General features: G+C 47.8%; 1 protein-coding gene across 4 annotated transcripts in view; it reads left to right on the forward strand.

Moving 5' to 3' along the window:
• PLXNB1 (plexin B1) overlaps window positions 1–11,741 on the forward strand; it is an 80,981-nt gene that overhangs the window by 65,036 nt on the left and 4,204 nt on the right. For all 4 annotated transcript variants that reach the window (XM_054076729.1, XM_054076732.1, XM_054076730.1 and 1 more), the window contains 16 exons: window positions 1,023–1,199; window positions 1,521–1,669; window positions 2,057–2,157; window positions 3,006–3,223; window positions 3,413–3,591; window positions 4,326–4,392; window positions 4,964–5,110; window positions 5,601–5,778; window positions 6,654–6,757; window positions 7,397–7,481; window positions 8,211–8,377; window positions 9,415–9,575; window positions 9,811–9,958; window positions 10,662–10,726; window positions 10,817–10,892; window positions 11,274–11,348. In XM_054076729.1, coding sequence (XP_053932704.1) covers window positions 1,023–1,199; window positions 1,521–1,669; window positions 2,057–2,157; window positions 3,006–3,223; window positions 3,413–3,591; window positions 4,326–4,392; window positions 4,964–5,110; window positions 5,601–5,778; window positions 6,654–6,757; window positions 7,397–7,481; window positions 8,211–8,377; window positions 9,415–9,575; window positions 9,811–9,958; window positions 10,662–10,726; window positions 10,817–10,892; window positions 11,274–11,348 — 2,097 coding nt within the window. The remainder of the gene's footprint in view (window positions 1–1,022; window positions 1,200–1,520; window positions 1,670–2,056; window positions 2,158–3,005; window positions 3,224–3,412; window positions 3,592–4,325; window positions 4,393–4,963; window positions 5,111–5,600; window positions 5,779–6,653; window positions 6,758–7,396; window positions 7,482–8,210; window positions 8,378–9,414; window positions 9,576–9,810; window positions 9,959–10,661; window positions 10,727–10,816; window positions 10,893–11,273; window positions 11,349–11,741) is intronic.

The following is an 11,741-nucleotide window of genomic DNA, read 5'->3' on the forward strand; positions in this document are numbered from 1 at the left end:
GCTTTTTTATTTTTAATCCTAATAAACTATTGTATATGAGATATTAGTACTAAATAAACGCCACATCCTATTCTCAGCTGATGGCTTTTTCATAATTTCTTAAGATTTCTGTAGAAGTAACTTAGGAGTAAAAGAATTCTGGCACTAAGAAAGCCCTGTTAATAGCTGGAGATAGGAAAATTGCTCTATAAAGATGATATGGGAGGGCAGGGTGGCTAATATCTTTTTCTGTACGTGTGAGGAAAAAAATCTCAGGTGTTTCTTGTATGGAAAGGTACTTTCTAGTCCGGTACTTTCTAGGAAATGTAATGGCTGCAGCTGGAGAAATGCCCAGTCTGCTGACATTGGTATTGAATGCATCTTGGAGAAGTATGGCAATTTGAGAAGACTGAAAGGGAACTAACAAAATGCAAGCTTTCAAAGAGCAAGGAGGTTGATCTACCAACCTGTCTGGATACCCTGACAGAGCTCTGGGCAAAAGCATGAAAATGCTGCTGCAGGATTCAGCTCAGGAAGCATTACAACATAAAAATGTAATTAACATCAGTTAGTGTGGGTTTATTAAAATAAAAGGTCTTAATCCTGAAAAGTTAAAGTAGATTTGTCTAGCCAGTAAGAGCAATAGCATAGATGTGTTACACCTTTGAAAGACATTGATTGACTCACCTGAGTGTGACATGAGACTGCTTTTTCAAATATCTACACATTATATATGCAAACACACAGAGCAAAGAGTTGAGCTTAGTCGTGCTGTGGCTGAAGAGCCTTAGGAAGACAGGCTATTTATAGCCATACTTATGCAGCATGGTACAGGTCCTAAAGCTATAATCTAAATCGTATGCAAGTGCATTTTTTAGCTTACAAAATGAACTTCTGCAGCCAATTTAGATACAAGCGTAGTTGAAGAAGAAAAAATGCTGCTTTCATCCTATGTTGTTGGTCTACTTTTATCTCCTCTGGAGCCACGGAAATGCAGAGTTGTTATTTTCCTGATTTGATGTGCTGTTCCACACCTGTTCCAGGGTGAAAACCTAGATCTGGCTATTTCCAAGGATGAAGTTATGGCTATGATTGGGGAAGGAATCTGTGTGGTGAAGACACTAACAAGGAATCATCTCTACTGTGAGCCTCCCTCTGAGCAGCCAGCTCCGCGGCACCGCACAAAGCGGGAGGGCACGGATGTGCTCCCAGAGTTCACGGTAGGGAATTAGTATCACAAGAAATCCTGTTGGTTATTGAAGCCCAAACAAGAAGGTAGTGGTGGAGGCGGGGGGTGGGATAGGAAGTGGGAGGAAAGGCAAGAGCCCCAATGGGGTACAGGGGGAGGTCTGAGGGTGGCACGGAGCTGCTCTTGTTCTTAGCTCTGCTCTTATGTGCCATATGTTACCTGAAGGCAAATGGCATTCAGGAGCTGTGCTGTGGGACAGCTTTATGCCACCTGTACCTATTCTGGAGAAGCCCTGTGGCTTTGTATTTCATTGCTGCACCGAGCTTACATCATGCCACGTGTGTTCTTACAGGTACAGATGGGAAACTTGAACTTCCTCCTGGGCCGAGTGCAGTACGACACAGAAAGCCAGCTCACCTTCCCGCTGGAGGCACAGATTGGTTTGGGTGTGGGTGCATCCTTTGTAGCACTGATTGTTCTGGTCATCGTCTTCATATACAGGTAGGAGACTCTGGCACTCTATGAGGTCTTTAAGTTCCTCTTCAACATTATTCAGTGGATGTGGCCAAGTGTGTATATCTTGAGCCTAAACAAGGTCCCAGTTTTCTTTATTTTGTGCCAAATTCTGAGCCCTTTTTGGCGTTGGATGTGAGAGACATTGCACCTGCCGGTCACAGCCTGCAGTATGGTTCATTCAGAGCCCACACCTAATGGGTGCTCCAAGAGACAATCTAGTTTACAGAACACTGCTTGGTAACCTACAAAGATGATATTCAGTAGAAATCACATCAACACCAATTCCTCTGAAGTCTTTGGCAGCAACACGACCATTGGCAAGGACAGTTGCTGGGCTAGGGCTACCAGGAACAATTCTGCTTCTTATTACAGGAGGAAGAGCAAACAGGCTCTGAGGGATTACAAGAAAGTTCAAATCCAGCTAGAAAATCTGGAAACAAGTGTTCGGGACAGATGCAAAAAGGAATTCACAGGTCAGTTGCTGAGCTCCTAGTTTCTTGCAGCTTCAGGGAAGCTTGAAGAACTATTCTCAAACCTACCTCTCTTCCCATTCCCGCGTGCTTGTTTGGGTAACTCAGAGCAGGCAACAACTTTATCCTGTGCCAGTGTATTGAAACATATAGCCGAATTCTTCCATTTTTAATTCTTCTCTTGAATTCAGAGCGCAGTCATCTATGCAGACCCCTCTAATTCTTCAGTTCATCCAGCAGACTCAGATGAAGAGCTAAAGGTCATGACAGCACACTCGGAGAGATCTTAAGGACAGCTAACCCAGTCTTTGTGTAGGGCAAGTAAGGCAATCTGTGTAAGGCAATTACACCTCATGTTCTGGGCCCGTAAACCTTGTACTTAGCTGCTCACAGCAGTGAGCCCTTGCGTGGGAGACCAGGGGCTCTGAAACTGTGCAGGTGGCTCAGACTATAATCTCCAGCTAATGTGGGAAGCAGTGAGGAGCCAGAGATCTCTACTATGCTGTCTTTAATGTTGGTAATGCCTGTAAGCACAGATCTGTGCTGAACAGTGGCTGCTTCTTCTTTAACAAACTGGAAGACAGTCCCCGACTGTAAGTGAGAAGAATCACCGACTTCACTTTTTGGTTCCTCCCCAATGCTGGAAGTTTCCTCGTATGATTTCTCCCAATGCCTCGTCTAGTTTTAAATATTCTAGCAATAGGACTCCAGTGTGCCTCTTCCTCAAAGGAAATATCCTTCTTCTTCCTCAGCCCCATCCTCCTGGCCCTAGTTCCTGTACTCACCTCATGCTCTGCACCATCCGTTGTGTGATTGTACAGCCAACTTCATGTGCATTTCCTTTCCCTCAGACCTGATGACTGAGATGATGGACCTCACAAGTGACCTTGTGGGCACAGGAATCCCCTTCTTGGACTACAAGTCCTATGCAGAGCGCATTTTCTTCCCGGGTCACCGTGAGTCACCACTGCAAAGGGATCTGGACATCCCCGAGTGCCGGCGGCAAACTGTGGAGCAGGGCTTGGTCCAGCTTTCCAACTTGCTCAACAGCAAGCTCTTCCTCACCAAGGTAAAGTCCCTCTCTCTGCTGGCAGCCTGCTGTGGCATCAGGGCCACGTCACTGGCAGCTGGTGGTGGGAAGTGGGCAGTGTCTCTTACCTGAGTAGCTCCCTGCAGTACTGTGTTTTCCAAGAGCTGGTAGCTGTGACTGCCTTGTTTGCAGCAGATTCACACACTGGTTTATATCTCTTCCCACCAGTTCATCCACACTCTAGAAATCCAGCGCACTTTCTCTCCAAGAGACCGGGCTTATGTGGCATCATTGCTCACTGTGTCACTGCATGGGAAGCTGGAGTACTTCACTGACATCCTGAAAACACTCCTGAATGACCTTGTGGAGCAGTATGTGGCCAAGAACCCCAAGCTGATGCTGCGGAGGTAAGACACACGTGTCCCACTGCTAGCTACCCCAGGGGACAGAGCTTTTCTGCCCAGCTGGCAAGCTCTAAAACTCCTGTGAACAGAATAATATCATGGCTTGAGCTGCAGCTGTAAGACCAGTGTGTGTCCAGACAGCATGCATCACACGGAGGAAGCAGTAACAATCATACCAGTCCCTCCGGTCAACAGCTGGCAGAAAATACAGCAGGAAAGCTGTGAAAGAGTAGGAAGCTGGAGTTGCCCACTCCATATTCCTCCTCTTTTGAAGGTGCTGTATGTTGACTCTCTCCTTGTGCTCAGGCACTAGGGCCCTGCCAAGTCTGCTGATCTCCTGTGCTGTTTAGAGGTCCCTGGGCACATAGTCATGCCATGTTTGGAGGCTAAACTGACATATCTCTTGTGTTTGCATCCCCATTAGCCTCCTGTCAGGTCCATCCTTCTGATCTGAACAAATTTCCATTGATTGAGACCTCCCAGAGGCTTTCCTCTGCTCCCTGCTTGCTTGTCTTCTGTAATTTGGTGCCTCCTTCAGGCTGAAAAGTGCCTCAGATAAGTGGTATCAAAAGCATTAACCTTACTGCTCTCTAAAGACCTTTCCCTCCACCCCCCCATCCCTTGATCCTGTACCATCATTTAGTGTACTTTTTTTTCACAAGGGAAGCAATTTTTATCTCCAAATTCCTAATTGCTCTGTACTGTATTCCTGTGACCAACCTCACGCTCTCTTGCAGGACAGAAACAGTGGTAGAGAAACTGTTAACCAACTGGATGTCCATCTGCCTATACGCATTTGTGAGGGTGAGCTCTTTGTCCCTTTGTGGTGTAGAGGGGCCAGAAGAGGGGAGACAGCCACAGCTTTGCTTTGTGCCTCCCTTGTAGCTGAAATAGTGCCAGAGTAATCCTGTGTTTCAGCGTGGGGAATGAGAGCACTGAGCTGTTCACTGGGCATAGGGATGCTTAGATTGGCGTTAATAACACTCATTGTTTCCAGTATATCTTGCCAAATGATGGAGGGCTCAGCATAGCTCCTTTATCTTGAGACACACTAGCCATAGGCTGGTCTCTGCGCAAGGAGGACAGATTCTGATGTAATCTCTTTCCTGGAGAGGGGAGAACTAAGGAGAATCTCTCAGATTAGTGGCACAGGGGCAGGGCAACACTTTGGTCTTGTTCATCTACCTCGTAGCTAGGCTGTGCACTTTCCCTGGGCATGGAGCAGGAGCTTTCAGCAGAGGCTCCTTGCCGGCTGTGGCCTCAGTGCTGTTCCTCCTCTACTTGGGTTTCCAAGCCATTGGGCTCTCTTTTCCTCCTCTCCTTGGAGGAGCAAGCTGAATTTCTCACAGGTGAAACTCTTTCCTTTCTGTGCCAGGATTCTGTTGGGGAGCCACTTTACATGCTGTTCCGAGGAATCAAGCACCAGGTGGACAAAGGGCCAGTTGACTGGGTAACAGGGAAAGCCAAATATACCCTGAATGACAACCGCCTTTTGAGAGAGGACCTGGAGTACCGGACTCTGGTGAGCACCAAGGCTCTTGTTCCTTCTGGAGTCTCCAGCATGACAGGGCTGAATGACTCTGTTCCCACCATTAAGGCAGAAATGCAGCACGCTGCCTCTATCCCGTGGGAGCCAGGTTTATCCCTGCAGTGCAGCTCCATAGACAAGCAAGAGCTCTGCTAAATCAGGCACTTTTACCCTAGGCTGACAGGAGCCTCCAGCCCCCACCACAGTAATCTGAGGTATTTGCTGTGTTCTGTGCCTAGAAGTAAGGGGGTGAAATTGCTGGTGGCACATCGAAGGCCCTCCCCAACACCATTGAACTGACTTCCAGCTTTTGCCACAAGACTGAGAACAGGGTGTTTAACATCTGTGATGTTTTCTCTTCTGAAACTCTTCCAGTGAAAGGACTAGCAGCTGTTAATTTGCCTCAATGCGAGCCATCAAACTGTAAATGATGAGATGTAATCTTATCAGCTGAATAGCTGTGACCTTTTCTTTTCTTCCTCAGACCTTAAATGCTCTGACACAAGCAGGAGTTGCTGCAGGAGGGGCAGAGGACTCCCAGGGCATTTCTGCGAAAGTGCTAGACTGTGACACCATAACACAGGTGAAGGAGAAGATCCTAGATCAGATCTATAAAGGGACACCGTACTGTCACCGGCCAGACCCAGACACCCTGGACCTCGGTGAGCACAACTCCTCCACGCCAAAACTTAGTGCGGAGTGGAGAAGTGGTCGTCTGTGCACAGCACCTCGGCACATGTGACACTTGTCATTCTCTGCTGAGTGTGCAGAATCACTGACCAAGGATCCTGCGCTCTGGCTGGATCCAACAGGGCATGCTGCAGGCAAGAGGCTAACAGCAAAGGCAGAGGTGGGAAAGTAGCAGCTGGGTCCAGTGCTTTCCATTTCATGGTGTTCTTTACCAGGCTTGGACCATTGCAATGGCTTGGACAAGGGGACACAGGGAAAAAAAACAGGCATGAAAACATCTAGGAGGGGAGGACGGTTCGAGCACAGAGATGCTATGGTGTCGTAGACGGGTTCTTCCTGCCAGTGAAGTGACTGGCAGCAGCTCAGTTATGTATGTCAGGCAGGATTTTTGCCCACAGTGGTTGATGAAAGGTAGCTTTTACACTGTTAGGGAAACCACTCAGTTTTCTATCTTCTTCATTCTTTGGCTGTTGCTGAATAGTAGTGACACTTACAGATGAGCAGGTACTGGGGGAACAGTAGCTAATAAGCGCTATGAGTGCACATTTGTGGTTTGAATCACCTGCTTGGAGTCACAATCTCACAGAATTTCTAGGAACTTGGTGAGTGGAACCTGTGAGGCCTTGAGGCTGCCTGTGCCTCTGCTCAGAGACTGCCCTGTGACTGCAGGACTCAGCATTGTTACAGGCACTTGCTCAGGTTATGCTGTCGGTGAAACAGCATGGGTAAAGGCTGATGAGGATTAATGGATGTATAAAAAGGTCAACTAGGTTGAAGCACAGCAGACTTCAGAGATGCCTCAAATTAACAGTTTATCGTTTCATTTTCTGTGCTCTAATGGCTACAGAGTGGAGATCGGGGCTGGCAGGTCATCTGATACTGTCCGATGAGGATGTGACATCTGTTGTTCAAGGAACTTGGAAGCGCCTGAACACTCTTCAACATTACAAGGTCAGAAATTGGTCTACTATTGCCTTGTCTCTCATCTTCTACACACTGTTACGCTCTCTTTGTGGCTCTGGCTCCTGGCGGATCGCTGTCAAAAGGCTGGAGCTTTCTAGCAGCAGCATATTCAAGTTAATTCAGTGCTGCGGCCTGCACTCTGACTTCAACAAGCATAGCCCCCTCCTTAACCTGTACCTGAGACGCAGGCAGGGGCAAGTCTTGGGAGGAGATGCACAAGTCCATGCCTTGCGTCTGTTGCAATGAAGGCGATGCTGCTTGATCCACTAATGTTCCAGTCTAAACCAGTTCATAGGTGATGGTGCACTGATCTGCAAAGTGGCTTCTAGGAATGGAAAGAGGTTTGGTTTTTCCAATTACCTTGCACCAATGTGTCATATCTTGCACCAGTACATCGTACCTTGCTGCAACAATTCTAGAAGTGAATAACCTCAGTCCCTGAGTGCAGTTGTATTCATTGTACTTTGCACACCAGGTTTTTTTAACTGGTACAAACAAGATTCTCCCACTATCAGTGATGGCGTTTTCTTGTAAAGGTATAGTCTGTTTTGATCTACAAGCACTCGTTTGTTGTGCTGATGAGTAACACGCCGTTTGTTTAGAATGCTGATTTTTGCTTGTTTGCAGGTGCCTGATGGAGCAACAGTAGCACTGGTCCCACGCCTGACCAAGCACATCCATAGGGAGAATCAGGATTACATCCCAGGAGAGAGTGAGTTTGATGTCCTTGTGAATGATTTTATAGTACTTACCAGTTAGTGGGACCAGTCTATGGCCGTTGCCCCAGCTTTATGCTGCTGTCGAAGGTTGATACATGACTTGAACCCCATAGGATTGTCAGGAAATTGGAAGCTTGGGCAGGTGAGATGAGAGAAAAGCGAAGGAGTGCAAGAGCAGGGGAAAGCCAGGCTGGGCATGAAAATGCAGGATAAGAACCGTTCTCTAGTTTTGACACTCCAGGGCTGAGCGCAGTCTGCACCTTGCAGGCATCTACATACCCTTAGGTGCTGAGTGTGGCCTGAGGGTGGTGGTGGGACACCAGGCAGTTATCTTGCTGCCTGGCAGAGCAAACAGCTCCATGGGTACTCCAGTGGCTGAGGGACAACAGACACAGGCTGCAGCTTAATGGGTTCAAAATGGGCATGGAAAAAAGCCTTTTTCAGTACAAAGGGAGTGCAGCCCTGGAACAGACCACTGGGGTGGTGGGAGATCTCAGTCTGGAGAAGTTTCCACAGCCTTGAAGGTTTTGGGTTGACGAAGGCAACCTGCTGTAGTGATAGCAACAGTTGTGCTCCGTGCAGGAGGCTGAGCACAGGCCTCCAGGCATTCCTGCCCATTTGCATTTCTATCATGCTGTGAAACCTTGCTTCCTTGGGGCTCACCTGGCCAAGCTCTACTGTGAGAGAACTGACACTCATCTGTAAATGATTGCTTGTTTTAGAAACACCAATGCTAGAAGATGCAGATGAAGGTGGGATCAAACTTTGGCACCTGGTAAAACCAACGGAAGAGCCAGAGCTTCCCAAGCATCGGCGTGGGAGCTTAAGAGATCGGGAGCGAGCCAAGGCAATCCCAGAGATCTATCTGACACGTCTACTCTCAATGAAGGTGAGAAGCAGCATAGATTGTGTTTTGCTTGGGATCTTGCCTTCCTTCATGTCCCCCAGCAGAATGCAGGGTTGAAGAGCTCCTTTGCCTGGGTTGATGCACATGCCCATTGTTTCCTCTCCGCCCCTAGCATTGCAGTGCCAGGCTTCTACTCACAGGTTAAGTTCTACAGAGACTCCAGAAGACTGAGAAATGGTTTTATCCCCACGTCCACCCCATGTTTGTCTTTGTGTGTCCCATTAAAAAAAAAGCAAGCACCCTGTGCTTTGCAGCAGAGTCCACTGGGCAGCAGTGTCCACTGGGCTGCCACGTCTGCTCACCTTCCACCTCACTCAGGGCCAAGCAGATAGAACTGACTTTTTACATGCTGCAGTGAGATGATGCTAATAGTACATACCAGCCACGTACAAATTCATCTGTGGTCATAAGTCGGGCATAGTGCCAGCTCACATTGTCCTTTTTGCTTTATTCTAGTGTCATGATTAAAAAATTGATCCAGGAACTTCTCTCTCTACTCTGTTCTCAAGGAGGGATCAGCTTTTGGCATCCAGGTTCCCCAGCAGTGCCCTGCTTACAGTAGCCCCATTCCTCAAGGAACAACCCAGGCTCTTTGCCAGGCACTGCCTGGCTGTCTTCCCACATTTACTGAACTTCCTCTTGCTGCTGAGCAAACCCCTTCTCCTTATTCCCATGCAGCTGAATACACCTGCTAGCAGCCAGCAGTTCCCCTCCACTAGGCAGTCTCTACATCTCAGTGCCATTCCATCATGTCGCAAGCGCCCTCCCCTGTAGCAATCCCCTTTACATGCAGAGGCTCTGAGTACATCTGACTTCCCTCCATGTTTTGCTTCGTTCGTGAGCTTCTCCGCAGCCTCTTCCAGAAACTGCTGGGACCTCCTTTCTCCTTTGCTGCTGCTGCTGCCCGCAGTGGAGAAGAGGCTTCTGAGCAGAAGAGGGGTAGCATCTCATCTGCCTGAGGCCTGGGCTTTCCGCTGTCCTCTGCCTGTGCTGACTCTGTCCTGCTCTGTTGTCCACAGGGCACTCTGCAGAAGTTTGTGGATGACTTGTTCCAGGTGATTCTCAGTACCAACCGCCCTGTCCCTCTGGCAGTCAAATACTTCTTCGATCTGTTGGATGAGCAGGCGATGCACTATGGAATTGCAGACCCTGAGACCATCCATATCTGGAAAACAAACAGGTATAGTGTTCCTGTGGGTCCTGGAGGAGGAACTGCTAAGCTGTCCAGACCTGATCACTTGCAAAGTGACAGCCACCTTTGCCTACTGAGGAGGAGCAAAATGGGAGTGCAAGGCAGCAGAGCGTGGTGTGAAAAGCTGGTTTTGCTGGGAGGGCAAAGCTGGGAGATGCATAACATGCAGAATATTTTTCAGCATCTCTGCTGATACCCTGTTGCACTGCTGTCTTCTCCGCAGCCTGCCCCTGCGGTTCTGGATCAACATCATCAAGAATCCCCAGTTTGTTTTTGATGTGCAGACATCGGATAACGTAGATGCTGTGCTCCTGGTCATTGCGCAGACCTTCATGGACTCCTGTACAATAGCTGACCATAAGTTAGGGCGGGTGAGTACAGAGGGAGAAAGGAGCGTGGTTGGCACAGACCCCTGAGCAGCGCTGCCCCGGGAAGGCAGAAAGGCCTGCATAGAGCTGTTAGGACACCGCGCCTGCTCCTTGCTCCTGTGTGCCACTGGAGCACTGGAGACAGAACACAGTGGGGACTCCGGGGAAGAGAGAAGGAGGGAGCCAGTTTTGTTTAGCATACAAAAGAAGTCATTGAGTGGTACTCTTTATTTACAGCTACTTGAGGGACAGAAATAAACTCTAGCTGGCTGTGGCAGACAGTGTAAGTCACAGGATGCATCTTAAAAGATTCAAGTTGGCCATTGGAAAACCTTTTACCACCACTGCCTGCCCCGTGCTAAGGGTGCAGCAGCCCAGCACAGGTCACCAGTGATGGGATGAGTGGATTTCTGGAGGATTTAGGAATCGGCTATGCAAAGTCATAGCAAATATGATCTTTTACTGGTGACCACCCAGCCCCAGGCTGGCCTGGAGATCCCTTCTCCAACACAACTCAGCTCCTCAGACTGCATTACTAAGAAGGGAGCCCAGTATTTGAAGTGTCTTTCCATGCCAAGGACAAAAGTTCCCAATCTTGAATGAATGACAGAGGATAGCGGTGCTGGTGTTACCTGATAAGGTCAGCCCAGGCATGATGAAAGATTGTGATTTTTTTTGTAATCAATTCTGGTTTTGGATGTTCAAGGACTCTCCGATCAATAAGCTGCTCTATGCCCGGGACATTCCTCGCTACAAGCAGATGGTGGAAAGGTACATAATGAATGTGTGGAGTCGTAGTTTGAGCAGTAAGGGGGAGGCTAGGAGAAACAATATATTAATGGTCTGTGTACTGCTGTACAGGTACTACGCAGATATTCGTCAGACCATCTCTGCCAGTGACCAGGAGATGAACTCTGCCTTGGCTGAGCTGTCACGGGTAAATAAAACTATTTCTTTCAGAAGTCACCCTGGCCCCTTCCCTGTGCATCTGAGAGAAAGTTAGCAATGTGAGGATGAGCTGTTCCAGCTGAGTGTGCAGTGCTGCTCACACAGACTGACCCTTCCCAGTGGCGGTTTTGTGGCACCACAGCGATGGTGAAGGGTCTGCCCAGCTAGCACTGAAGAGAAAAGTGTGATAAAGAGTGCAGGGCAAGAAGTACATGTGATTTTTTTTCCCTCACAAGGAACTAGTGGTGAATTGCCTTTCCTGTTGCTTTGTGCAACAGTCACTTTTCCTAATGAGTTGTGAGGACGCAGAATTTAGATGAATAATTGTTAGGTGTCTCATGGTTTTGTCTTAACTTCCTCTCTTATTCAGAATTACTCAGGTGACCTCAATTCCCTGGTGGCTCTACATGAATTGTACAAATACATCAATAAGTACTATGACCAGGTGAGTGTGTGTTTCCAGGAGGTAAGAAAATGTCCTTCTCCGTTTACCATCCCACCAAAAAAACTCCAAAAACTAATAATTAAGAGCAGCCAGGCTCTTACAATGCTGTGTATTGTTTCCTTGGCAGGCGTTACTTCCATGCCATAAATTTGCTTTATTCTTATCAAAGAGAGAGGGAGGAAATCATAAAAAAAGAGCTTATCTCTGACTTGGAGGCTGTTGGGACTTTGTATACACTTGTTGTTTTTTTTTTTCTTGATTCCAGTATCCAAATACTCTACTTAAAAGTGAAATGCAGTTAGTTCAGATTCGTTTACTAAAGGTACCATTTTCAGGTGAGAAGTTCAGCATTCCTTTTGCACTGTGAAGTTCATAAGTTATTAGGACAAATCT

Source organism: Cuculus canorus, chromosome 11, assembly GCF_017976375.1.
Source record: "Cuculus canorus isolate bCucCan1 chromosome 11, bCucCan1.pri, whole genome shotgun sequence".
NCBI lineage: Eukaryota > Metazoa > Chordata > Aves > Cuculiformes > Cuculidae > Cuculus > Cuculus canorus.